The sequence below is a fragment of the Sinocyclocheilus grahami genome, unplaced genomic scaffold, assembly GCF_001515645.1.
Source record: "Sinocyclocheilus grahami isolate Dianchi unplaced genomic scaffold, SAMN03320097.WGS_v1.1 scaffold26.1, whole genome shotgun sequence".
Classification (NCBI taxonomy): Eukaryota; Metazoa; Chordata; class Actinopteri; order Cypriniformes; family Cyprinidae; genus Sinocyclocheilus; species Sinocyclocheilus grahami.
In genome coordinates this window covers 1546982-1574113 of record NW_015505205.1, presented here as the reverse complement: position 1 = coordinate 1574113, position 27132 = coordinate 1546982, and the positions used below count along the sequence as shown (strand labels likewise).

General features: G+C 42.4%; 1 protein-coding gene across 11 annotated transcripts in view; it reads left to right on the top strand.

Annotated features, from left to right (window-relative positions):
• The window catches only part of LOC107566231 (transcription factor 7-like 2), an 82505-nt gene extending 61915 nt beyond the window's left edge, over positions 1-20590 (top strand). For 2 of the 11 annotated variants that reach the window (XM_016251636.1, XM_016251683.1), the window contains 10 exons: positions 7141-7273; positions 8880-8982; positions 10129-10215; positions 15689-15829; positions 15923-16082; positions 16382-16489; positions 17429-17477; positions 18267-18317; positions 19372-19444; positions 20529-20590. In XM_016251636.1, the coding sequence (XP_016107122.1) occupies positions 7141-7273; positions 8880-8982; positions 10129-10215; positions 15689-15829; positions 15923-16082; positions 16382-16489; positions 17429-17477; positions 18267-18317; positions 19372-19444; positions 20529-20571 (948 nt within the window). In that variant the 3' untranslated portion in view covers positions 20572-20590. Of the gene's footprint in view, positions 1-7140; positions 7274-8879; positions 8983-10128; positions 10216-15688; positions 15830-15922; positions 16083-16381; positions 16490-17413; positions 17478-18266; positions 18318-19371; positions 19445-19932; positions 20007-20528 lie in introns of those variants that run through there. The other 9 variants (XM_016251621.1, XM_016251667.1, XM_016251693.1 and 6 more) reach the window with 8 other exon arrangements.
• The last annotated feature ends 6542 nt before the right edge of the window (positions 20591-27132 follow it).

Here is a 27132-nt window from a genome sequence, read left to right as displayed (position 1 = left end):
AAATCATTATGTTTATTATTAATAGACATATCATTCAGATTGAAATGTCATTTTACTCTATTTAAAAATGACTCTATTTCAAAAGAGAATTTATAATTGTAATATTGAATTGTCTTTAAAATGCATCTATTATAAAATCTATTTTTATTATAGTTAATTGAAATTGTTAATTTAATTTCTTTGGCATCAAAATAAATTTGCATATTATTGGCAGAGGTCTTCTTATAATACGAGTTTACTTTGTAGAATCAGTGGAAGTATTTTTTTTTCAATGTTCTTAATAGCATTACATTTATTTAATTATGTATTTTTCTCCTCATTATTTTCTCTTGTTTAAAAACATTAAGAATGATTGTAAATTTTGTCTCGTGATAATGTTTTTGATCTTTTATGGCTGCGCTTGGCTTGTCATCATTGTGGCGGGTGTTTGCAGGCTGCCGGTCAGCGGCGGCCGAACTGCTAGTTTACTTAAGAAATTGCACGTGTGACAGAGGGGGGCCGTGGGAGCGTGGCGGCCCGGCTGAATAGAGGGAGGGAAGGCAATTAGCTGCCACGTTGCCGGGGCTCTTTTACTTGTCAGGCTGGCTTTTGTGTGAGTCTTGTAGAGGACATTCCCAGGGTTTTGTTTTGGCATTTAGGGCCAGAGGACAGCAGCCGAACAGCGGCGAGGAGAAAGGGAGGGAAAATTTAAGCACTGAAAAACAGCATGTGCACTTTCTCAGTTTCAAAAAATGGAGGTACATTTTTTCTTTTAAATGTATGAGAAAAATAAAATTGTACAAAATAATTTCAGATGTAATGACAGTTGGTTTTTGGCAGTGTATTTTTAAATTTAAAATAGTGGGATATTTGTGGCTACATAAAAATTACGTTTGAAAAACAAGGGAAAAGATACACATTTTTAGATTGTGATAAAACGGACGTAAAGTTTTGAATTAGTTATTTCAATTCCTTGTTTTTTTTAATCCAGATGGTTCATATTTAGAAAAATTATTTAAAGACGGCAAAGTAAAATAAAAAATGCACACAAATAAAAGAAAGAATTTGTGGAGTAGATGCACCAAAGGCCTTTGCTGTTTTGCCAGGGCAAGGCCATGAAGAGTTAAATGTGGGAGCTTCTTTATTCCCCTAAAAAAGAAAAAGAGGGAATAAAACAATAGAAACAAGACCCCACATTGATGTCACATCCATGTCAAAACGGAGACAAATACCTTTCTCCCCTTTTCCTCCGTCCTCCCCCGGATGGTGGGCTTAGAGAGGGGACTGTCCGAATCACACAGCTAAGTGACTGCTTGCCACACTTTGCTGATCTTGCCCTCCCTTTGTGGATGTTGTTTTCTCTTGTCTTTTCTCTCGCTCTCTCTCTTTCTGTCTTCTTCCCTTGCCTTGCTCACTTTACCTTGTTGTAGCCAAGGCTTTTCAAGCTGCTAGTTCGTCTTTGGGCATCCTGGAGGCACTGCAGAACCCACACAAACACACACATACACACACAAACTTGGACAGACACATGCACAACCATAATAAGCTTTTTTTTCCTCGTGGTTTTTCATGTTTCTTTGCTTGTGGGAAGACATCTCTGCAGCTCTGATAACTATCAAGTGAGATTCCTCTTCATCTTTTAAAAGAAAAAACGTATCACTTTGAGCTGGACCGACTGACCGCTGAAGGAAAACCTGACGGAGGAATGAGTGATTATCCGCCGGCGGAGGACAGGCCTTGTCGGACGTCCTGAGACGCAGCACTCATTGTGATCCGCTCCTAAAGAGAAAAAAGAAGGAAAAAAACGAACAATGACGTGCACGTGAACTTCTGTGTGTGCGACCCTTTGGTGTGGGACACACACACATGCACCCGCTCAAACACAATAGCAGTTTTGGGAAAGAAGCTAAGGTTGAAAAAGAACAAGAAGAGAGGGAAGAAAGGAGAAACACTCTTATTCGTTGGCGGGAGTGAGAGGTGGAGGACAGGGGAGGGCCGCGGCGCTGCTCATGTACCCGAGAGAAGGCCTTTCACTGGGGCTGGAGGAGAGGGGAGGAAAGACTGGCTCTCTGGCCTCTGGGCTGTCTCTCCTGCAGCAGGTTGGCTGCTGGCAATTCAGTCTTAATGCCTGGGTAAGTGCTCAGCGCTAATACACACGCTGCTTTCACACTCGTGTGGCCTTTTTAAAATCTTCTCTCTGCTTTTGTTAGACTGACTCAGTGCCAGGACTGTGTTGTAAAGGATGCACTGTCTTTTTATCTGCTTCAGAGTGGCTTAAGATGTCTGTGAATGTGTGTGTGTGTGTGTGTGTTTCATAAGGAAGAACTAAGATAGATGGATGGATATGGCATTTGAAGATGTGCATTTAGTTAAAAAGTGTGATCAAAGGTTGTTGGAAAGGAAGTGAAGTCATAATATATGAACAATATGATTATAGCGTAAGTATTCTCGGTGTTTATTTTCAGCCTGTGACTTTAATTTGCATTTAGGAAAATTAGTTCTGTTGTCATTTCATTTTTCTTTATTGCTTTAAATTGACAGAAAGAATATTCTTGCATTTACTTGAGGCTTAAAATGCATTAATAATTCTTTGTTAAGTAATCCTGCACGTGTATGTTGCTTTCACTTTCATTAGAAGCAATATTACACTTTTTTTCTTAATTTTTTTAACCACTTGAGAGTTTTCTGTATCATATTTGTTTTTATATGAAGGAAGTGAGAAATTGGCACCGTGTTTTTCTGTTTTGAGAACAGAGGAGGGAAGTTGCTATTTATATTTTCATAGAGAGTCATAGTTAGGCATTTGTTTTGTTTTTATGGATTTGTGTGTGTGAGCGGTGGGCGGATGAGGGTTGTTATGATGACGGTGACATCATCATAGTTCCACATTCTTTTGAAGTTCTTCTGTCTCATTTCGAGCTTTCTTTTCCGAACGGCACACATTGGCTGCATCTATTTCTTGCTCATTTGAACATTCCCATACATAAACAAGCGTGGATGTTTTCTGCATTGTGTCCACTGTGCTTGGATGCGAGCCATTGGCACGTATGCTTCTCGAGTTCAAGTCCTTGGCAGCTTTTTTTGCTTGCTCTGGAATTTCGCAGGCCTGAGAGCCCCTCTATCCATCATGAGGATGTCACACCCCCTGCGTGTCCCCCCACCCCAGCCCCACTACAGCTCATTAGAGCCCACAAGCTCCAGTGACAACTCATCATATCATGCCGTAAAGCGGAGAGAGGCGCTCGGGCCCTCAGGGGCCACAAGGTCGCCACCTTCACATTTTGTCTTTAAATTGCTCTGCAAGGTGCCACCAAGCGGAAATGTAGTGCCAACAGCTTTTTCCTGCTGCTGTCCGGCCCTCTGTCTTCCTCTTTCTCCTTGTGTCTCTTCCACAGGCCTCTCACAGAATAACCATATATATCACTATAACCAAATATTGTGATTTTTTTCCTAATAATCAGCTAAGATTTACTTTTTTTTTTAACAATTAGTATTATTATGATTTATTACGGAAATGTAAATAGTAAATATATATTTTTCTAACTATGTTCTGCTCTTAATTATTTAATTGACTAAAAAAACACTTTCACAGTCACTATGAAATTATTATGTTTTCAATAATTTTTTAATAATCAACTGATGTAAGATTTGCTTAGTATCAGTGTTGTTATACATTTTTATTTGTACATTTTTAATTATTATTATTGTGATTTATTTAAATTATGGTTTATTATGGAAATTATATAGTAAATGTATATTTTTCTAACTATGTTCTGCTCTTAAATGTTTTCTTGTCTACAAAACCTCTCACAGTCTCTATTAAATATTTTTGTTGTTGTTAGTAATTACAAGTAATTATTTTTCTAATAATCATCTGATGTAAGATTTACTTAATATCAGGGGTCTCGTACATTTTAAGTTGTACATTTTAAAATATGAGTATTATGATTTATTTAAATTATGATTTATTATGGGAATTTGTATGGTAAATGTTTTTTTCTTTTTTATGATCATCTGCTCTTAAATATTTAATTGTCTATAAAAAACAACTATAAAATGATCATTTGTTTTTTTTTTGCTTTGATGTAAATTTACCTTTTAAAGTGGCCTTGAGTATTTGCCAAAGGCAATATATAAATTATAAAAATAATAATAATTATATGTAGGCTATATAAGAATAATAATAATTAAAATGAATTTCAAATTGTTACTAAATTGATAGAAAATCAATAATTTGTTGCTCAAAAGGAGTGGGAACCCTGATATATTCTTTCTCTTGAGTGACAGTGTGTATTTTGTGAGTATAAAAGTCATCCTTGTGATAACTAAAAACTTAAAAACTTGTGTGTGTGTGTGCGCACATTCCTTTGTTTGTGAACGAGAGAGAGGAAGAGAGAGTGAAGGACAGGATTTGATAGACACTGCATCAAAATGAGTGTGACGTGCTCTTCTAAGACAAACAGGCCTCTCCATGGCCTGTCCATTAAAACAGGCCCGGCTTTTGTAAGACCACCACTAGGGGTCATGACCCCAAGCAGAAACTGTCAATCTCATTGGTTCGGAGGGGGGTATGTATGTCTACAGATTTACTCAAACACTCAATGGGTATACAGACAGATTTGTTGACAAATATTAAGAGTATTTTATATTTATTTACCTCGTTCAAACACATCTACAAACTGCCAGTTTTCTCAAGAAATCACCACCTCTGGAAATCCGGTTTTCTTTTTTAATATTATTATTATTATTTACCTGGTTATGTGAATTAGTCCTTTAGCCTTTTTTCCTCTGTGTAGTTGTGATGGTTGTGGTGGGAGGTATTGGCAAACGATTAAACAGGAAGTAGCCCGCTTTCTTTGCACATAATAGGGAAAAAGACGCCCACATATTTTCTTTGTGTTCCTTGTGTGGGTTTATTGTGCATCTCGCTGGACCTCCGTGTGTCAGTCTCTTAACTCAATGAATTGTTTAGAAGTAGGGTTTTAAAGAACGCTTATTCTGCGATTGTTAGCGTCCGACAGTATGCGGTTGTCCGGCGAGAATGCACGGGAGCGTACGTAGGTGGTCTTCCTCACTCCCCTGAGTTGCTAGAGACAATTAGCCATGTCTGGAAGAACAGGGTAAAGCCATCGTACAATGGCAACGGGGTCAATAGAGCCAGATTTATTGTGAGGCTTTTCTTAAGACTGAAGACTTAATGGACTTGAATAGCACTCAGAAGGGAAATTGTTTGAAGAATGTGTTTTTGTATGGTGATTATCCATTGCGCCATGTTATTTTTGTCCCGCTGTGTGTCTTGTCCGGAAGGCATCATGACAACAAAGAAAAACCAAACAGAAAAGTGCTAGCGTGCAAGGCCTAAACGCAGGTCCACGTTTTTGCAGGCGGGTTTCTCCCGTGCGAAGAATAAAAGTTAAAGAAATTCCATTTCTAGCTATTCCAATTGACCTCCTTTTTTCTTCTCAGGGTCTTGCTGATCCGTTTAGGTGGAGAAGCGGGCAGAAACGCTACTGTAGCAAGCCGCAATAGCGTGCTGCGCTCCCCAGAAGCCAGATAAACGGGATGCCCGGCTATTATTCGTGTGGCTGTGTGGCGTTTGAAAGGGGTTCTGTTAGGCCCAGTGACTGTGATGTAAATCATTTGGCTTGTCTCTGGGTGAATGTGGCCGCAGTGGACAGCCATTTGGAGCTGTCCCTCAATGGAGAGACCCTGGACAAAAGAACTCATTTAAATGGCTACTAAAGCCTTTCAGCACAGGGAGAATTGACAACATTCTTTCACATCATTACTGAGGGGGAGGTTATGGGGTAGCTTGCGGTGGAGGGGTGTGCGGCACCGTTCCCTTAATGGCAAACTCGTCAGCTGTGTTTGGCAGCTGTCATCATCCCCGTCTGTTTTTCTGATGACAGGTCTTTCTTTTTAAAATGTATTTTTATATCTTATCTCTAGTTGTTTTTCTCCATGGCCTCGTGCTTTCCTTTTCCCATTTCTCTTTCTTTCTCCACACTATTTTCTGCTCTCAGGGGCCCCCGAAAACGTCCCCAGAGCCCCTTTTCTTTCCTCGAGCTGCTCTGTTCAGTTCATTAATCTTTCATTGGGAATATGGCAGAGTGGAACGCCCCCAATGCTGAAAGCGGCCTCTCTCTGTGCCTGTTTAGAGGCCCTGGATGGACACTTCAACCTCTCAGGCCTGGGCCCTGGTGTCCTTCCCATTCTCAAAGCTCTGATATTTTAGTCCTGACAAAAGGATGGCTCACCTCTGCTTTTATAAAACATGTCCTGACATTTAACGCCATTGTGTTTTTAACAACATCTCAAGTGCCGGATTTAATTTGGCACGTTTTAAATAAAGACAGTGGCCCCTATGTGCCTTTTTCCGAATGTACTGCGGGACATGCACAGCTGTCATACGTGCAGGCGCCTCAAAACCCGCATGTATGCAAACAGCTCGAGATGTTTTCCTGTCAGTCGGCTTGGTTTGCGCCGATTTATGCAGCGTCTACGGAAGCAAATCCCAGTCCACGTGTGGCCCGTCAAATCTACGGCACGGCAGTAATCTGGTTAGGTCGCGTGTACTGGGAATACACTAATGCCAGGCCATGCCTCAGCACCCCTCTGCTCGGCTGTAATCTTGGGTAATTGAAAATGGGGCCTGTGCCACTTAAGAACACAAAGAGCAGATTACATAGCTAAAACCAATTTGACCAAAATGCAGAAATGGATTTTCTCTCTTCCCCTCCACCCCTCCTTTACTATCTTTTATAATGCAAACCCTTTCCAAAACCAGACCCTGAAGGAAGAGGAAGGGGTGGGAGCACGAGATGCGGGTAACCCAGAAAAAAAAGGAGGGAGAGCGAGAGTGTGCTCAGATTGGCTGTCATTTGGTTTATTAGGTGGTTTTGGTGATTGTTTGTTTGGGTCACGTAAAGCAATCAGGCACTGTGTCTTTTATGCATCCAATGACTGTTGAATCAATAAAGTGCACGTCTGAAAGTGTTTTTAATTACAAACCACCCTGTTCTGAGAATGGGCTTGTGGTTTGTGATGGACGCAGAGTTGAAATGGAGGCGCCGGTGTGTTTCTGCCTCAACCCAAACATGTATTAAAAGCTTCTTCTTCTTCTTCCCACCCCCTTCCCTCTCTTTTTCTGTTTCTTGCCAGTCTAATAAGGTCCCCGTGGTACAGCACCCTCACCATGTGCACCCGCTCACACCTCTGATCACCTACAGCAATGAGCACTTCACGCCTGGGAACCCCCCTCCACATCTACAGGCAGACGTGGACCCCAAAACAGGTACATATGCATGCACGTCTTCCTTTACATTCATGAATTTCAAAACAAGCAGGACGAAACCCAAGGCTAACCTTCAGGCCTGGTTAACGAACGGCGCTGTCACGGTTACACTGTGATCTCGCCAGTCTGCATTCACAGCTACCTGGTAAGATGCATCAGAGCGTTTCGGAGTCGTCTTGGCTCAGGGCCAAGGTTGCACCCCTCCTTTTGTGTGCATGTTGAGATGGAGCTGTTGACCTGGGTCGGTTAAGCCTGTGGAGCCACTTGACTTCTGGGAGATGTAGCTCTGTTACTTAACTGCGGGATCCCAAAGCTATTCTTGTTCTGATTCGGAAAAACAAAATCTCAGTTTTTGCCCACTTTTGATGACGCACAAATCGGACAATTGTGAAATCTATATTTCCCAACCAGGATGAAAACTGTATGAGCAGGAGGTTTACCAGGAAACTCGATTTGAAGGCTTATGTGGTATCTGTGAGAATTCTCATCTCAAAAACAAAAAGATTTCTGTTCAGGTGTGATATAATGTCATTTGTTGGTATGTTTCAGAATCAGATTATCATACATAGAGGCATTTTCCTCTTCTGCAACACTATACAGTCGAACAGCTGCTCTTCAAAGCTGTCGACAACTTGGATGTTGATTTTAGAGAGGCTTTTTCTGCTCTCATAACAGACCTTATCACTAAGGGCCTCTTTAAGGAGTCAGAGACTGTTTAATGTGCTGCTTAATGGCTCACTTAATTGAGTTTAGAGTTTAATTAACAAATTGTATTAAGACCGCTGTACGCAGTGCCAATGTGCTGTGGAGGCATTGTTTTCCTTGTTCTGCACGGCTAATATTATCCAGCAGTATCAAGCAGAATTTTTACACTTGTTTTAGTCGTTTACCTTTAGAATGACTACTTTTTTAAGTGTTTATTTTTACAAAACCAAATTTAGTAGATTTTGAGGCAAAATGGCATCAAGTAGACTAAATGGACGTACATTGAGTCAGACCAAAGTCATCTAGCTTGTTAGCTTGATGTTTTTTTGTCATTCACATTGTTGCTAACTTATGCTATTGTAAACCACTGAATTCTTATTTAGGGTTGGTTTTAAACCTTCTACCCACCACATGTAATGTTAATAATGTGGTTAATTGGCTGCTAAACTCTAAAACCAATATCGGGACAGTTTCCACACTTGAACAGCTGATGTGTCAGTCTCTCTTAACACATGTTGCAGTGTTTGCGTTGTTGACTTCTGAACCTCAATTATCGCCCGTTGTTAATCCTCTGATTCGATAGACAAATGTGACAGGGCTCTGTATTTTTTCTCCTCTCCCCCGTGTGCCATACAACATCGTGGCTGCCTCCACAAGCTTTGATCAGAACGTGTGATTTAGAGCTGTGCATGTGAGCTCAACCTCCTCCCTCTCCCACCTCCTTCTGATGTTGACTTTGTTCAATTGTGTATCTTACAAAGGATAAATTTAACACTTAAACTTCATCTGGGAATTTCTGTGTCAGGACAAGAGCAGAAACATTTTCACACTGTTCACATACACATCTCTTTCGCTCTCTCTCTTCATTCTTTTCTTTGCATTTTTTATATTTCTCTTGCAGGAATCCCAAGGCCTCCACATCCTTCAGATATATCCCCCTACTACCCCCTGTCACCTGGCACTGTAGGCCAGATTCCCCATCCGCTAGGATGGTTAGTACCACAGTAAGCAGCCCAATTTTATTCCTCTTCTTTCGTCTTTGTGATGCTGTTATAACATGATGTTAAGTGGGGTCCAAAGTCTGAGATCTTAAAAATGCTTTTAATTAATCAGTTTTGAATATAATTATTTGTTATTCAATATGTATGTTTAATATATATATCAAAACATGTAAATCTTGAATAAAATATAAAAATTGTATCAGTGCTTATTTTATTTTACAGGGTTCAGTTTGATTATGAATCACAGATCCCAGATTTTTATTGAGGAACCTGACTTTTGGGCACCACTTCATATATTATGACATATTTAAGACTGCATTTGTTCAAATATGTTGCCTTTTGCCATTGTGTATCTTATATTCTCCAGGCCTCTGTCCGCCTTGCTGTGGGCCTCTGGGTACTTAAGATGCAGTTTGAGACTTCAGCCATCACAGGACACAAAAGCTAACTCTTAACCCTCTGTACAGTTTATACATTCTGGAAAGGCACCACTGGGGCCCACAGCAATGCACCCATGGCTTTCTTCATCCCCTAAACTCTAAATTGCCTCTTTGTGGCAAATGCTATTTTGCGTGTCTCTGTATTGTCCAATTAGATTAATGAACTGTGATTGCCAGTATTTTACCCACAATTCCACACGGGGGCTCTCCCCTGGTAACTCTTGTCAACACTTGTTAATATGACAAAAGGCTACAAATTAAGCTCTGTTAATTTAATGTTTTCTCACCGCGATCTAAATACCGAGAGAGGCCCCAAGCGCAGCCACGGCCCTTTGATTCTCTGCACTTTATTTTGGTATAAATTTACATTCATTATTGTTTGTCTTTGGATGTGTAGACCTCAATTAGCGTGATGGCTCCATTAAAGGGGCCGGTGCTTCGTCTTTAATTAGCACAACAAAACACCTAGTTTCAGCTCAGGGAGAGGGGCTTCCATCGACACCAAGCGCGGGGTTATGAAATTTAATTAGCCATTCCTATCAGATTTGTGGCATTCAAATTGTTCAGAGTTTGCTTTCCTTTGATCTGCGCTCTGCAATCCCCTAGATTTTTGTTCTGATCAAATGAGAATAAAGCCGCCTGCATAGAGAGTGCTTTTTTCTCTTTTTTCATCCCTTCCTTTACCTCTCTTCCTTTCTTCTTTTCCTAGGCAAGGTCAACCAGTTTACCCAATCACGACGGGAGGTTTCAGACACCCCTACCCAACTGCCCTCACTGTCAATGCGTCCATGTCAAGGTGAGTTGAGCCTTGGGACGCCGTGTGTCAAAACCCTTGCAAACTTCTCCCTTAAGGAGAGACAGCTCTCGCCTCAGTGTTCAAAAAGACGGTCCCGTGCGATCCGCTATGTATTCAAATATTAATTATTGTTATCATTTTATAATGAGACCCCTAAAGAACATTTACCCTGACTGAATGGCAGAGAACGAGACGACTGTCAGTTTAACTACAGTCACATGCAGAAGTAAACCGCTGCAGATTTCGGGGGCCGTCGTTGGACGCTGAGCGAGAGCTTTGTGTGGCCCGTTGGGGTCTGGTTCAAGTGGCGATTTGGACGCAAATGTCCCCAGGAGAGCACTAATGGTTGTGTGGGTGTGTGGGGGGATTGTGGGATATGCGTGTGAGCGTTTGTTTGTTTTAACTGTCACAGTGATTGCTCCCTTGTGACTGTTACTCATCTGTTATGTGAGAAGTGGGAGGTGTTTGCTGTAGATGACAAATCTCTGCTTACTTTATAGCTTTTATATCATTTGAACACAAAAGTGAGATGCAAACAGCTTCATTTGGTGGTCACCTTCTTCTATATTTACTTGGCCTTTCCCTCCTAATCGGAAACATATGATATTCTTTTCGCAATGATGATGAATGTGAAGATGATGATGATGATGGTGGTAGTGCTGAGACTAGCCAGAGAGGCACAGAGGCAGATCTGGTTTATAGTTTCGAGAAATGGAGACCAACTCGAGCCCAGCCTGTGTCTCCAGACAGGGACAAACTCTTGTTTAATTGCAGAGTGATTGGAAAAGCAGCTCTGGAGGCCTGGCGAGCTTAGACCAGAGGACGTTGATGGATAAATGTGAGCTGGGAGGGAGGAACAGGGAGGGGTTTTGTGCGCCTTAAACACTCAAAACTCAAAGAAATGTCTCATACAGTGTTTCTGTTCTGGACATTAGGATGTTTAACATGCTCAAACATTGGGCCCTCATTCATGAAACACGAACGGAAACAAATATGCGTGAGTTATGTAAAATTGCTTGCATAATTGTACATTTTTGTGTGCAAAGTATAATTATGAACAATTTAGACATGAAATAAAAAAAAATATTTAATCAAAAATGAGAAGAATGAGTTTTTGTGTGAATCATTCGTAAAACATTTTTTCTAAATTAACTTCTCTTTGATGCAAAGAGAACTTAATTTAATTTACTGTTATGTACATAGACAAATGTATCCACAAATGGTTTTATGAATGATTCAGTCATGAAATGAGCAGAACGAATTTTAGTAAAATCTTTACGAACAACAACATGCAAATAAAAAATACATAAGAATAGCTTATGTACAGTTTATTCTTGAACTGCAGATTACTTCATGAAACATGAGCAGAACAAATTTCTTCGTAAGTAAATCATAAAACAAAGTAAATTATCTGAGTGAATGCAGCAAATTTACACAAGAATGTTAAAACAAACAATTAACATTGATTCTGCTTGCGTGAGTAAATGAGGCCCAATCTCGCGCTTGCATCTAGTATATTTTCATCATCCTCACAGTTTAAAGTTGTCAGGCCAAACATAACAGCTCTGAAACACAATATTTAGCTCTGCAGTGATGATCAGAGTGCAATGACAGCTGCTCTGCTTATGAGCACAGGGTCTTTGCAGCTGGTCCCGACTCTTAAAGGTCCATTTTTATTAACAGCTGGCTCTGAAACCAAGGCTTCACACATTTGACACCAACAGCTTTCACCCCGTGTGTGTTTTGAGGTCTCGGCTCCATAGAGAAGTCGTTTGTACCCTGCCAAGGCCTGAAATGAGCCCATTCTGCCTGCTTCGCGCGGGTCTGCAGCCTCTGCTCCGGCGCTAGACCTTCACTTAAGTGACAGCTGATTCTGTTCTAATGAGGCCTTTATATTGTGATCATCCTATTTCCAGTGCAGGCTAATTTAATCTTCTGAATGGGGGCTAGGGGGATTGGCGATGTGCTGGGGAAGAGCTAATGCGTTTTGATAATCTGTAATTGAATTAGCATAGATTAATAAGTGGTGGTCTTGTGTCTCTGCGGAGGGAAGGTGCTTTAGCATGTTTGTGTCAAAACCGGCGGCGTCCGCTGTCACCGGCCTCCTGCGCAAAATAATGAGCACCGGGAAAAGGTTTCATTAATTGTGTTTATGGTTTTTCTATGAATAAAGAGGGCGAGAGAGAGGGAGGGGAAATCTTGCTTTGTCTTCTTACACAGTCAGTGGACGAGAACTCCAGGAGGCCTCGGGATTAAGAGACGCCCATATGTTGCTCTCTGGTGCCTGTCTTCGGCTCATAGAGATTCTGATGGCCCTATCTGCTGCCATTTATTATGCAGTTAGCACACAGGGCTTCATGCAGCGATCTGCTTTTCACCCAGGTAACACTTCAGCCTCCTAAAAAATACATTTCAGATCACGAACAGCGAGGACTCGGATCCGGCAATTGAGCTACATGGTTTTGATAATGGGGTTGGAGTCGTACAGGTGTATCGGCCGAATAAGTGGTGGTCTTGTGTCTCTGCGGAGGGAAGGTGCTTTAGCATGTTTGTGTCAAAACCGGCGGCGTCCGCTGTCACCGGCCTCCTGCGCAAAATAATGAGCACCGGGAAAAGGTTTCATTAATTGTGTTTATGGTTTTTCTATGAATAAAGAGGGCGAGAGAGAGGGAGGGGAAATCTTGCTTTGTCTTCTTACACAGTCAGTGGACGAGAACTCCAGGAGGCCTCGGGATTAAGAGACGCCCATATGTTGCTCTCTGGTGCCTGTCTTCGGCTCATAGAGATTCTGATGGCCCTATCTGCTGCCATTTATTATGCAGTTAGCACACAGGGCTTCATGTAGCGATCTGCTTTTCACCCAGGTAACACTTCAGCCTCCTAAAAAATACATTTCAGATCACGAACAGCGAGGACTCGGATCCGGCAATTGAGCTACATGGTTTTGATAATGGGGTTGGAGTCGTACAGGTGTATCGGCCATCCTGGGTGACAGGGGGAGGAAGTGTAGGCCCCTCGGCCCCTGCCCGTTCCTGCCCTTTGATATGTTCCTCCGCTCCTATCCCTTCTTTTTCGGTGGAGGAAGAGAAAGCGAATGACAGCCAGAGCGCACCGGCGGGGTCATTATACATTAAACAGGCGCCGAGGCCATCGCTCCGATTGGCAATTAAATGACACTCACTGACACTCGGCTGGTGTGGAAGAAGATTGAGACATTGGACCCTGCAGGGGCCCTTCTCAGCACACCTCTCTGTCTCACTCTTCCCTCAGCAGGGCTAAATTGGTGGCAAGCTCTGCTGCGTGCTGATGAGCGGAATGATGCCCTGTGCTTCAAAGGGATGGCCGTCATGTTTAAACAATAACCTGGGCCTCGCTATGGCAACAGCGGCATGGGTGGGGGCGGCGCTGATGGGACAGTCAGGAGGAAAAGGAGGGAAAAATTGGACGGCGGAACAGAGGCAATTTTAACAAATATGCAAGGACAGAAAGAGAAAGAAAAAAGGTGGGGGCTAATGATCACGCCGCTGCAGCCACAACGCCGGTCCCCCCTCGGTAGAAGCAGACAGGCGGCCCAGATGACATGGCACAAACACAAATGTGTCAGGGATGAAGGGAAGAGAGAATAGGAGAAGAGAGATTGGGGGGAAACACAGTCCCCAGAGAGAACCTCCAACAGAAAGTAGTTGTTCCTTGTGAGTTTACGCTCATCATTATATTCTGGCTCCAAGCCATATAGCCACACTCAAGCAGATAATGAGCTGTTTGAAAAAAAAAGAATTATTCCTTCTCTTTTTTTTCATCATCCTTCATTCTTTCTCTCAGATTTGTGTACGGCCACAACTGGGACACACTACACCACACACACACAACCTGGGCCTCGCTATGGCAACAGCGGCATGGGTGGGGGCGGCGCTGATGGGACAGTCAGGAGGAAAAGGAGGGAAAAATTGGACGGCGGAACAGAGGCAATTTTAACAAATATGCAAGGACAGAAAGAGAAAGAAAAAAGGTGGGGGCTAATGATCACGCCGCTGCAGCCACAACGCCGGTCCCCCCTCGGTAGAAGCAGACAGGCGGCCCAGATGACATGGCACAAACACAAATGTGTCAGGGATGAAGGGAAGAGAGAATAGGAGAAGAGAGATTGGGGGGAAACACAGTCCCCAGAGAGAACCTCCAACAGAAAGTAGTTGTTCCTTGTGAGTTTACGCTCATCATTATATTCTGGCTCCAAGCCATATAGCCACACTCAAGCAGATAATGAGCTGTTTGAAAAAAAAAGAATTATTCCTTCTCTTTTTTTTCATCATCCTTCATTCTTTCTCTCAGATTTGTGTACGGCCACAACTGGGACACACTACACCACACACACACACACACACACACACACACACACACACACACACAGACACACACTCAGGCACAGATATGTTTATTTGTACACTCAGGAATTCTGCGTTCCTACAGACCTTTATATAATGCTAGGGGATGATATTATAGATAAGTCCTTCAATCAGCCAGGGGACGTTTTAGTTTATGTTTTAAGGAAAATAATCAAATTGTAAAGTAATTGAGAAGAAAATGACCACCCTAAATAGTCTCAAAATGACCACACTATACTCAAAAATACTCATGAAAACAATTTTGACCCTATTTGTGGTATGTGAGTCATCAAAACACATCATTTTCTTTTGTCAAAATGTAGTGTTTTCTCCACTTTGAAATGAACAAGGCCATGTGGGTGGAAGAAAATAAAATTAACCAATAACTTTATATCCCACTCAAATCCCGGTCAAATATTTTGATGTATCTTAATGGGTTTTTTTTTTTTTGGAATTATCACGCGTGTTGTTTTGAAGAAAACAGTTGTCAAAAATTATCAAAATTTAACAATTTCTCTAAGACTGTGCGGGTGGGAAAAAATTATATCCAAGAATATTATAGCCCACTTTTTGTTAAAGACCATATAAAAATAATGTTTTGATCATTACTATTCATTATTGTGGTCAGATTATCAGTGCATGTTATTCTGAAGAAAAAATGTTTCATATCAAAACTCTGCAATTTCTCTGCCTCTGAAATTACTTTTTTGTTTTGATTATGTGGCTGTGGGGAAAAATTATATTAATAATATTAACCAGTAATTGAATCGTTGCCCACTTTTATGATGGAATCAAAACATCATGGATAAATGTATATCCTTCCCAAAATTCACTCTCAATCTGTTTTGTTTGATTTCGAAATACATCGCATTTTGGAACTAAAATGGTTTTTGTTTCGTCGAGTTCTAGATTTTGGATTTGTCATTTATTGCCGTTTCCCTTTTCCCACATAACAGATGTATTAGGTTACTGCTGCTTTGTCTTTATAGCCAATAATGTGTCAAGTCTTTAGCTCATAGTCAGTGCTTTGCTCTATGAATGTGTGTGTCCATCCATCATTTCACCCATGTCCACTCTGACGATTTACACAGTCTTCTCTCCTCCAGGTTCCCTCCTCACATGGTGCCCCCCCACCACAGTTTGCACACCACAGGGATCCCCCACCCAGCCATCGTCGCGCACAACGTCAAGCAGGAGTCCTCTCACAGTGACATCGGTTCCCTCAACAGCTCGTGAGTTCACTTTACACTTACCAGTTCTCTATTAATCCAATGCTGTCACAAGCTGGTATGCACGCGCTAACATCTGATCCCTCCCATTCGCAGGAAACAGGATGCGAAAAAAGAGGAGGAAAAGAAGAAGCAGCCACACATAAAGAAACCTCTGAACGCGTTCATGCTTTACATGAAGGAAATGAGAGCCAAAGTGGTGGCAGAATGCACACTGAAAGAGAGCGCAGCTATCAACCAGATCCTAGGCCGAAGGGTGAGCGTCTCTAACGCACCATGCAAAGTAGCAGCAGGCTGTCTCAACTACTAAGACCACAGATTGCAGTGTTGTCGGCAGTGGAAAAACACTGCTTATTCACATTTCTATTTCTGTGTAACTGTAATCTTGCTCAATGTTGCTACTGAGTAAAAGTACAATACCAGGGGAAGGGGAAATTTTAATGACAGTAGTTGGAAACACTTCCGTGTTGTTTGAGCCTAAAATATCAGTGGTCTCTTTCTCTGTGATGGCCGCAGCTTTGACGGATGTGTGTGTGCGTGTTTCTATGTGTGCAGTGGCATGCTCTGTCTCGAGAGGAGCAGGCCAAATACTACGAGTTAGCCAGGAAAGAACGACAGCTTCACATGCAGCTGTACCCCGGCTGGTCGGCACGAGACAACTATGTAAGTTTTTAAGTTTTCAACAAGTAACAATTGTTTATTCCCTCCCCAGGGGCCGCAGAGCAGTTTAAAGCCATCTAGATGTGTATTGACAATCACCCAAAAGCCTTTGGAGAAAACTAAAGCACACAGACCTTGTTTTAGGTAGCTGGGCTTCCCCAAACCAGTAAAACAGACCAGCCTAATCAGCTAAGCCAAGCTGGAAGACTTTTAGGTCCATCCACTGTACGTCTGCTTTTCCTCAGTGCAGTCAGATCTAGTTCTTTCCACTGCTTTCATTAGTATTCCACTGGTTCACCTAAAAAGAGAAAGGCGAGCTGAGATCAGAGTAATTAAATAACCACAGGGCCTAAACGCCTCACAGCTTTGATGAAAGAGGACATCTCTCTCCACCTCCAGAAATGGGGAACGAGCGCACCATTTACTGTTTCGCGCCTGACAAACGGCCCCACCGCCTAGCATGTCAACTCTCCTTGGAGTCTGACCATGTTACTTGACTCGCCTAGTCAAAGTTCCTCAACCGGAGCATGATAATCGCACTGTTCGAGCCCGACCTCGGCCTCAAAGCAATCACGGACACGTCCGACGGAACCGTAGCCCGTTTTCGAGGAGGACAAACGCAGCAAAAGTTCTCTCGCTCCACTCTTCCCCTCCAGTAAACCGAGCCGCTCAAAGAAACCTCAAGAGCTTCCAATCGTTTCACAATGAAAGGAAAACTAAGCAGCAGCGAGACAACAAGGAATAAACAAAAGGAGAGCAATTGAAAGATAGGGAAAGTTCTGTTTTGTCCTGCAGTGGCATTTCAAACCTTCAGGCTCTTACATGAATAAATAAATCAGTGAAAACATTGGGCTCTCTTGTTCATTTCATGTCTTGGTCTTTTCTGCAATATAATAACTAAGGTTCCTGTCTATTTCTCTTTTTCTGGCGGGTAACTATCAGGGGAAAAAGAAGAAGAGAAAAAGGGAAAAGCAGGCAGGAGAGGGCAATGGTAAGTGAGCTGCAATTATCTCTCATATTAAATCAGACCCATCATCTGTCACAAGTGTGACATCTCAAAGATGAAAGTCTTTTTTTGTGCCTGCCTCATTTTGTATATAGCTATGCTACCCAATGCAATATTTACACGATAGACTGCTTGTTATCCCCCTCCCCTCCCCTTGCCCCATGTCGAGCGTTAATAACATTGAATATGCATGACCCCCACAACCTCCTCCCCTCCCACCAGCTGACCCCCCCCACCCCTACCCAATGCAATATTTACACGATAGACTGCTTGTTATCCCCCTCCCCTCCCCTTGCCCCATGTCGAGCGTTAATAACATTGAATATGCATGCCCCCCTCCCACCAGCTGCCCCCCACCCCTTGCCCAGCCCCCTCCAGCATTTATCGTACTGTGATATGTATGTTTTGAGAGTGTGAGAGTTAATCACCCTTGTGACTGAGTGCCAGCCTCCGAATATGCCGCCCATGCTTGTGTCACTGTGCTCATGTGGTCGTAACTTTGGACTGTGCCTGCTGCATGCTTTTTATATACCTGCTTATGTAGTGATAATATAAAAAAGATTTTTGTTTGGTTGGTTGTTTGTTTGTTTAAATTCACCCACTTCTTTCAATTAAGGAGGTTTGCTAATTACATTGATTTGATTCACTTGACCGTTCTTCTTTATGATTACTGTGAGATATTGTCCAGGAAGTATGCAGAGTAATGTATTTGCGGTCTCTCTCCACCATGGACACCTTTTGAAGGCCTCTGTATCTTGTTCTTTTTTTTTCCAGAGCACAGAGAATATTTTCCAAACCCTTGCCTTTCACTCCCTCCGATTACAGGTGCTAATGTCATTTTGAGTCTTAAATTACTAACTTGCTTTTTTCCGCTTTATTTTTGGTTCTTTATGTATTTGTTTATTTGTGCTTGTGCAGTATATCAAATATATAATTATCTTTCTTTAATGAATAATGCCACATATTTGCTTCATATATCTTTTATTTGCTAAGCTCAGTTATTCTCTTGAAGAATATGTTGCTTTATTTTGCTCCTTTTCAGTTGTTTCCTTTGCTCCATTTTTCATTATACACACACTTTCATCAAAAGATGCTTCTGTGTTAAAAGTCATTTGTTATTAAGTAAAGAATCCCCGATTTGTTAAACTCTAAGCATGCAGCTGCAGTATGTTTATAGGAAAGACCTTTTTATGCTAAGAATAACCAGAGATGTTGTTATCAGGGTAAACCTCCTTAATCTACTGCCTTCAGTAGCTGCCCCTGTGCCAGCATGATTGCGGGCTCTGCCCTGTCTCCTCTTGATCTGCTCACCCTCCTCAAACACCCATCTATCCATGACCTTCACCCTGGTGCTCAGGTGGGCTGTTTGAGGTGGATGAACGTGGACCAGGCCTGATTATGAAGCAGCTTCATAGTGTTTCCCTGGCTTAAACTAATGCTCCGCCTCCCTCCTATAGCTCCTCCCTGCTCCTGCTACCTCAACAACCTGTCCCTATCACCTCCTCTGGTCTAGAACAGCCAGAGAATGGCCGGCAGACATGTATCCATATCTGCTGCATCCTGCAACGCTTACCTTTTAACGAACGAGCATTTATTGACCCATAAAGAGCCTTGGTTATGGAAGGCATGCACTGAGTGCTGATGAATTGATTTCTGTCATCATTTACTTTCATATTTGTTTCTTGCCGTTTTTAATTTCTAATTGTTTGTATTACTAACAAAATATGGTCAATTGCTACTATTTAAATTTATGTGTAGGGGAAAAAGACGTTTATAGAGCTCGTCAGATTCATTGGATTCAATTTATCTCTCTTTCCGCTCTCTTTTCTGATTTCATCTCTCCTCCGCTGGTTTCCTCTTCCCTTCTTCGTCACGTCAGATCTGAGCGCCCCAAAGAAGTGTCGCGCACGCTTCGGGCTCGACCAGCAGAATAACTGGTGTGGCCCATGCAGGTGTGTATTTGGTGTGCCGGCAGGTGTGCTAGAGCAGGTGACAGCTGGGAAACTCTCTCGTTGGTGCCTCCTCCCACTTTTCTGGCTCTCTCAGCCTCGCATTCTCTCCACGCCACTTCCTCTGTCAATCAGCTTCTGCAAATCTGGGCGATGTTTTTTTTTTTTCATTGCTAGGTGGGGCGGAAGGGTTGTTTGTGTGGTTATTTCTGTGTGAGTGTGTGAAAAAAGGAGTTCATGTAGTACTCCTTTTTAAATTGAATTGGAAAGAGGTGGGGTTAGATAAAAAGGCGGGGTTTATTTCCCTCTGTTAAGGGGGAGGGGTGTGGCCAGAGGGTTGAGAGGAGCTGGTCATGGTAAGTTTTTTGGGGAGGCACGGTACCAATGTCCACAGCTGATTCATTTGCTCTAGCTCCATGCCTTTTTGTGTCCAATGACGTGTGCTTTTTTTTCTTTCTTTGTTGTGTTTTATGTTCCTCTATGGATAACAGATGCAAATACCCCTAAGAAGTGTCGTGCCTTGTTCGGGCTTGACCAGCTGGGTTTATGGTGCAAACCCTGCAGGTATATTCCCAGCCCCATTCTTGGGGAGAAGATATAAATTACGATGATGTTGATTTTAAGATGACAAAAATCAGCTTTTCTTATTTTGAAACTTTTTCCATGGATTATATTTTCCTACTTCAATCTCTGAGGCCTTGTTACAGTTTATATGTTTCACAAAGACTTCTTTCTTACTTGTTTCTGTCCTTTTCTGACTTTAGAAACACTTCAGACGAACTGAAATCCTCGGGCAGAAAATGACAAAAGCATAATTACACAGGCATAGTGGTTCAAATTTCAAGTCAAGCTTAAACTTTTGAGTTTTTATATTCGTATAATTCAGTATTGCTGGTGTTTCTGCCCAAGGAACTAATCTGCTGTTTTGTACTGTTCTGCCCTGGTCACTTCTGTTAGGACTGTGTGATGAAACCACTTGTTTTGTGGAGGGTAGGGTTGGGGTGATGCCATCTCATCCCCCCTCTCTCTTTTTTTTCCCTCCCCTTCTTCTTCCTTCTCCACTCCTCTCTTATAACCCTTTATTCAGTCCCAACCTCTTGTCTTTCTGTTCTAATACAAGCAGTCTTTGAATTGGGAATGTGTTGATGGTAGGTATTTGTTTCTGCTAAGTAATACCCTTTTCTGTGTCATGCTTGTGCACTCTTTCCTTTTCACCCTTCCATCGTGGACATCAGACGTTGTGCTGTTGTGATACTCCACTGTCCGGTTTCTACTTGCCCAACTGTATCCCCTGTTCCACCGATTTCATTATCCTTGCTAGTGTAGAAATCCATCTGATTCTCCAAAAATCCACTCCCTCCAGTCTGACCTCCTTCAGGAGCAGCAGAAAGCTTCTCAACTTTAGATTATATGTCAATCTGAGTGTTGGAGAAAAGAAAATGGCTTTAATGCTACATTTTCCATTAGATATGTTTTTGAGTTAAATATTGTATGAAAACGCACAAGAGTAATTCATCTTTCTTTTGTAGACTGTTGAATCTCTTTGATTTGATTCGCTCATAACCAGCGTTGTTGTTCGTACTTTTAAGTTGAAACCACGCAATATTTAGCATTTTCTTGAAAACAAAACAAAAAACTATCTTGCTAGCCAGTAACTGTTTTATTTGTATGGACGTGTGTAGCTGGAGTTGATGAGGTTGTATTTTTTGCGGGTTAGTGCCATTCATCAGCACCTCTTGTTATTCAGAGAAACAGCCTGTGCATTTTTTGGGCTGTGCTGAGAGAAACTCTGGTAATTGCGTCTTGATTTAGGGAGCTGTAAGGTTAAAAGACCCCACTCAGCTCTGTTTCCTGAAAGATGCATCTGAGTCCCAACCTCTTGTCTTTCTGTTCTAATACAAGCAGTCTTTGAATTGGGAATGTGTTGATGGTAGGTATTTGTTTCTGCTAAGTAATACCCTTTTCTGTGTCATGCTTGTGCACTCTTTCCTTTTCACCCTTCCATTGTGGACATCAGACGTTGTGCTGTTGTGATACTCCACTGTCCGTTTTCTACTTGCCCAACTGTATCCTCTGTTCCACCGATTTCATTATCCTTGCTAGTGTAGAAATCCATCTGATTCTCCAAAAATCCACTCCCTCCAGTCTGACCTCCTTCAGGAGCAGCAGAAAGCTTCTCAACTTTAGATTATATGTCAATCTGAGTGTTGGAGAAAAGAAAATGGCTTTAATGCTACATTTTCCATTAGATATTTTTTTGAGTTAAATATTGTATGAAAAAGCACAAGAGTAATTCATCTTTCTTTTGTAGACTGTTGAATCTCTTTGATTTGATTCGCTCATAACCAGCGTTGTTGTTCGTACTTTTAAGTTGAAACCACGCAATATTTTGCATTTTCTTGAAAACAAAACAAAAAACTATCTTGCTAGCCAGTAACTGTTTTATTTGTATGGACGTGTGTAGCTGGAGTTGATGAGGTTGTATTTTTTGCGGGTTAGTGCCGTTCATCAGCACCTCTTGTTATTCAGAGGAACAGCCTGTGCATTTTTTGGGCTGTGCTGAGAGAAACTCTGGTAATTGCGTCTTGATTTAGGGAGCTGTAAGGTTAAAAGACCCCACTCAGCTCTGTTCCTGAAAGATGCATCTAGAGAAATGCCCTCAGAGACCCATAAATCAATAAGGAACTCAGTGAGATACTTAGAATCAATATGGCTCTTAAAAAATGGATATTAGCTTATTTGCCGCTGTTTGACAGGCAGTTAGCACCTTGACAGACGTCACGCGAAAGATTTGAAGAAAAAAAAACTCAAATATTCAGTGTCAATTTATGATTTTTATATAGTGTTTAATTCAGGCATACTTTATTCAACAATTACATTTCTGTCATTGTTTATTGTTGTTTACTTTTTTTTTATGCTGAATTGGATTCTTGATTTAAAAAATATTTTTTTAAATATCTAATTTCAGATATGGTGTCACGCGAAAGATTTGAAGAAAAAAAAACTCAAATATTCAGTGTCAATTTATGATTTTTATGTAGTGTTTAATCAAGGAATAGTTCATCCAATTAAATTCATGTCATTGTTTAATGTTGTTTAAATTTTTAATGTTGATTTTTTTTTCCACCACAGACGAGCTTTGGAACATCATAATGGTGAGTAGACGGAATAAAATTGTCTTTAATTTGCCATTTGATACTAATTATCATTTGTGTTTGGGGTCTGTACTGCATATTGTTGTAGGCTCTGAAGTGCTATCACTGAAACACATGACCTTACTCCTGATGTAAGCTTGCATGCCCTTTGCAAATGTAGCCTGTGATGAATATGCCAAGCACATTTACTATAAGAAACAACCTCCTGCACCTCCATGCTTCATCAATTCTGAAGGTTAGTTGTCAGTGTAAACAGATACCATACAATAGTAGAGAAAAGACAGCAGTAGTGTATGTTTTGTGGCATGAGAAATGGGAATGATGTTATGGAGTGGACCGCTGCTCTCCTCTGTGGCAGGTATGACATGGACATGTTGGTTAATAAATCATGACCAGGTCAAGGGGGAAGTAGATCAAGCACAGGAGAGAGGAAAAAAGGGGGAAATGAAAAAGAGGAAAAGGAGAGAAATAGGAAGAGGTGATCATAATGAGTGGCTTCCTACTGTCACTTCATCCGGTTGTCGCCTCAAGCTGTCAGTACTTCCTGGGAGACTCGATACTTTATAAGCTCGGGGGGGAAAAAAAAGTTGAGTGTATATGTGTGTTTGAGAGAAGAGACAGAGACATGGCCGGAATCCCACAGAGGCACTGTGTACTTTGGTAATGAGATGAGTGTTGCTGGTTGCCCGAATCTGCTGGATGACAGGACAGCTTTGGGTGGAGGAACAGATGAGAAATGGACTGACAGCAGAATGGTAATTCTGAGCTGAGGGGCTTGTGATGGCGCCTTCACTGCTGCCGTGATTATGCGTCACACTTTACAATCAAATGCAAAACATCACAACGAAGGAAATGCACTGGGATATAAAGTGAGTTTCAACTTCAGGCTTCCATATTTCACACCTCAGGCACTTATTACGACAAAAATATGCATTTCATATTTACATGATTAGGTGCTGGAATTGTGTCTCAGCCATAAATTACATCATTCTGAGATCATTGTCTCATTCCAAACCTGTATGGCTCTGTTTGTTCTGTGGAACACAAAAGAAGATGCTCTGAAGATTGTTCACGCTGCTCTTTTCATACAGTAAAAGTGAATGGGAACGTCTGGGTTACGTATGGTAACCCTCGTTCCCTGAAGGAGGGAATGGAGACGTCACATCGGATGACCGACGAAATTGGGATCTCGCTTAGAGGGACCAGTCTACTTCGAGTGTAAACTAAACGAGCCAATGCACATTGGCATGCGATCATTGCATCCAGCTGCTGCTGATCACAGCGTGAGTATAAGTAGGCAGCAGATGCAGCGCATATTCAGGTTTTCGCTGAGGAGCCGAGCCGGTGACCCGGCCATTCAGCGGTGGTACAGGAGCTGTGGCGACGTCACGTCGGATGACTGATGAAATTGGGATCCTACCAAAGGGCCACAGCTACTGCCCCTTCCAGTGTCCTGTGGAAGCCACCTGCGCCCCTACTTTTTGGCGTAGGCCAGGGCTTCTTCACAAGAGGACCAGCTACTGCTGCTATGGCACTACCCAATGAGTAAGACTGGATAACACTAGGAAAACGTACCCGTTCTACTTGGAACAGAGGCGTTACGGAAGCTCGAACCTTCCCGAAGGAGGTTTCGGAAGCAATACACATATGAACATCCCTTAGGTGCATATGGAAGAATGGAGGTGATTGAACCCACTTGGAATGGCAGAAGTCTGCCGGGGAAACACGGGCTCAAGGCTATACCGTGGACTTTACACATATGAGATCCACTTAGGTCTTACATATGGAAAGCATTAGTTCCGGGAACCAGGTCCGGGAAGGCCAATAGGGTGCCACCAGCAGGACCTGCTCCTCGTCCTCCCTGACCTTGCACAGCAACTGTGCCAGAAGGCTCACTGGGGGAAATGCATACCCCGCGGCCAGCTGTGTGCCAGTGCGTCCGTGCCGAGTGTTCCCTCGGTCAGGGCGAAGAACAACTGGCAGTGAGAGGTTTCTGGAGAGGCAAACAGGTCTACCTGAGCGGCTCCGAAACGTCCCCAAACCAGCTGGACCGTCTGGAGATGGAGTCGCTATTCTCCCGGGAGCGCAACTCGGGTCAGCTTGTCGGCTGCCCGTTTGAGCAGCCAAGGAATGTGAACAGCACGAAACCCGGCCCGGGCGTCTTGTAGCCGGTCCGAGGCGGGGTCTGGTGTTTGTAACACTGACCTGCGTTCGAGCAGAGGGTGCGTGGCTAGTCCATTGGTTCGTCCTCCCGATCCGCCCACTGCTGCTCACTGGCGAGAGAGGAGGGTGAGTGTGATGCGCACTAGATCGTCCACAACCCCCCATCCCCTCTGGGGACCCAGAAATAGAGGAATTGCTCTTTGTCAAGAATTTGGGTACCACCGACCGAGAGGTCAGTGGTGGAAAAAGATGAAAAGATTCTCCACCCTGCCCTCCTCCGGGGGAGGGAGTGGTGTGCTTACCATTTCCTGAAGGGCACGTCCCTCCACCTCTGGGTCGCCCGTCTCCGGATCTCTTGCTCTCTCACTTGCCACCAGGTTTGGCAGGGGCCTGGACGGGCGGGGCGGCTGCCCTGCGACCGGCTCCACGGCACAGCTTTGCTGGAGGCCGCAGGAGCGCTGCTCTTGTTTCGGCGGTGGCAGGGGGACCTGACATACAGGGGAGATGATCATCTGCAACACAAACAGGGGGTAGTGCAGCCTGATGTGTGCAACCCACTCGACACGGGAAACCACCACCGCTGAAGCGCCGTCCGCCAACACAAAGAGCTCTCCATGAGCGCGCTGAACTCGTTCAGTCTACTTCTCTCAGTAGAGTAGTCAGGAGCAGAACGATGTGATCGCTCGGCTCCGAAGCGAAAAGCTGAATATGCGCTGCATCTGCTGCCTACTTATACTCACGCTGTGATCAGCAGCAGCTGGATGCAATAATCGCATGCCAATGTGCATTGGCTCGTTTAGTTTACACTCGAAGTAGATTGGTCCCTCTAAGCGAGATCCCAATTTCGTCGGTCATCCGACGTGACGTCGAGAGTGACCGACTGAAAGGGAACCAGGGGTTGACCCAAGAAAAGACAAGAAATTTGCAAAAAAATATCATAACACAATGACTTGCACTGGATTCCGAGTCTTCTGACACCATATGATAGCTTTGTGTAAGAAAGAGAAATTTAGGTTGTTATACTGAAAATACTGCCTGACAGCCTAATTGTAATTTGATGCAATGTAATGTTACATCGATGCAATACCTATTTTATACTATTAATAGGGGAAGGAAAGTGAACACAACTTATTTATTTACAAGTAAATTATTTTTGAAATTAAATAAGAACCCCATAAAATCAGTTAAATTTTTTCCCAAATTCTGTTTTATTATTTATATTTTCTGATTTAATAGAAATGTATCATCAAAAATGGTGTCTAATGAAGTCAGTTCATAAAAACTATTTAACCAATATTTTAAAATGTAATCAAATTAAAATTAATTTACATCAAAATATTGCATTTACATTTTTTGTCACATAAGGTGCTAAAACATGGATGAAAAATATCTTGGTTGTATGATATGATATGATATGATTCGATGTGATATAAGATGATGATTTTATTTCCCAGAACAAAATGTCATTGAGATTCCCTCATGATTTTTTTTTTTGAAGAACTATACCTTTAAGAGATATACTTCAGGTATCTAATCATATAAATATGAAATGCATAACAGACTTTTCATTTTTTCATATTCCGTTTAAATGGTTTATTTTACCATTCAATGCTTATTTTAAATGCTTTATATGCCAACGTTAATTTTCAAAGACATGCTTTTGGTTCAGTACAAAGCACTTTATGACCCTGAGGAACAGCATAAAAATGGTGTACTCATTTATATATTTAAAAAAAAAAAGCGGTTACATGTAGACATAATAAATCACTGAAACATGCGTGCTTGGTAAACTAGCGTACAGTATAGAAGCAATAAAGCGCTGCTTTGATAGTTAGAGGAAGGGGAGTCAGGCGTATAGGAGGTGGCATGTGTTGCTTGATACGCTGGGAGTTTTTGAAAGGGCTGTGAGTGTGTGTGACTGCAGTGGCCCGGCTGCAGTCCTAATGATGGCAGTATGTTGTGAGCTAACTACCCTCACTGTGCTACGAGCCCTCGGGCTAATGCCACATCTCTCCGTCAAGACCTTCCTTCATCCTGATTTACTCAACCTTTCCGAAGACACACACATATAGATACACACACACACACACACACACACACACACACACACACACAGATGACAAATAATTCATATTATGTTGAGCTGAAAGTTTGCAATAGAACCTCATTAGACGGGTTTCGTAGAGGAGTGACATTCTTGGCTTCCGCTGCTTGGTCAGGGTTTTTAAAGCGGGGACTTTAAAAAAAAAAATCAAATATATAAATAAATGGTAAACAGCAGTTTCTCTTTTCCACTATAGGGAATAGCTGATTTGATTCCAAGGTTGTACGATGACATCTGAAGCGCCTCATTGTGGACCCCTGATGTCATGC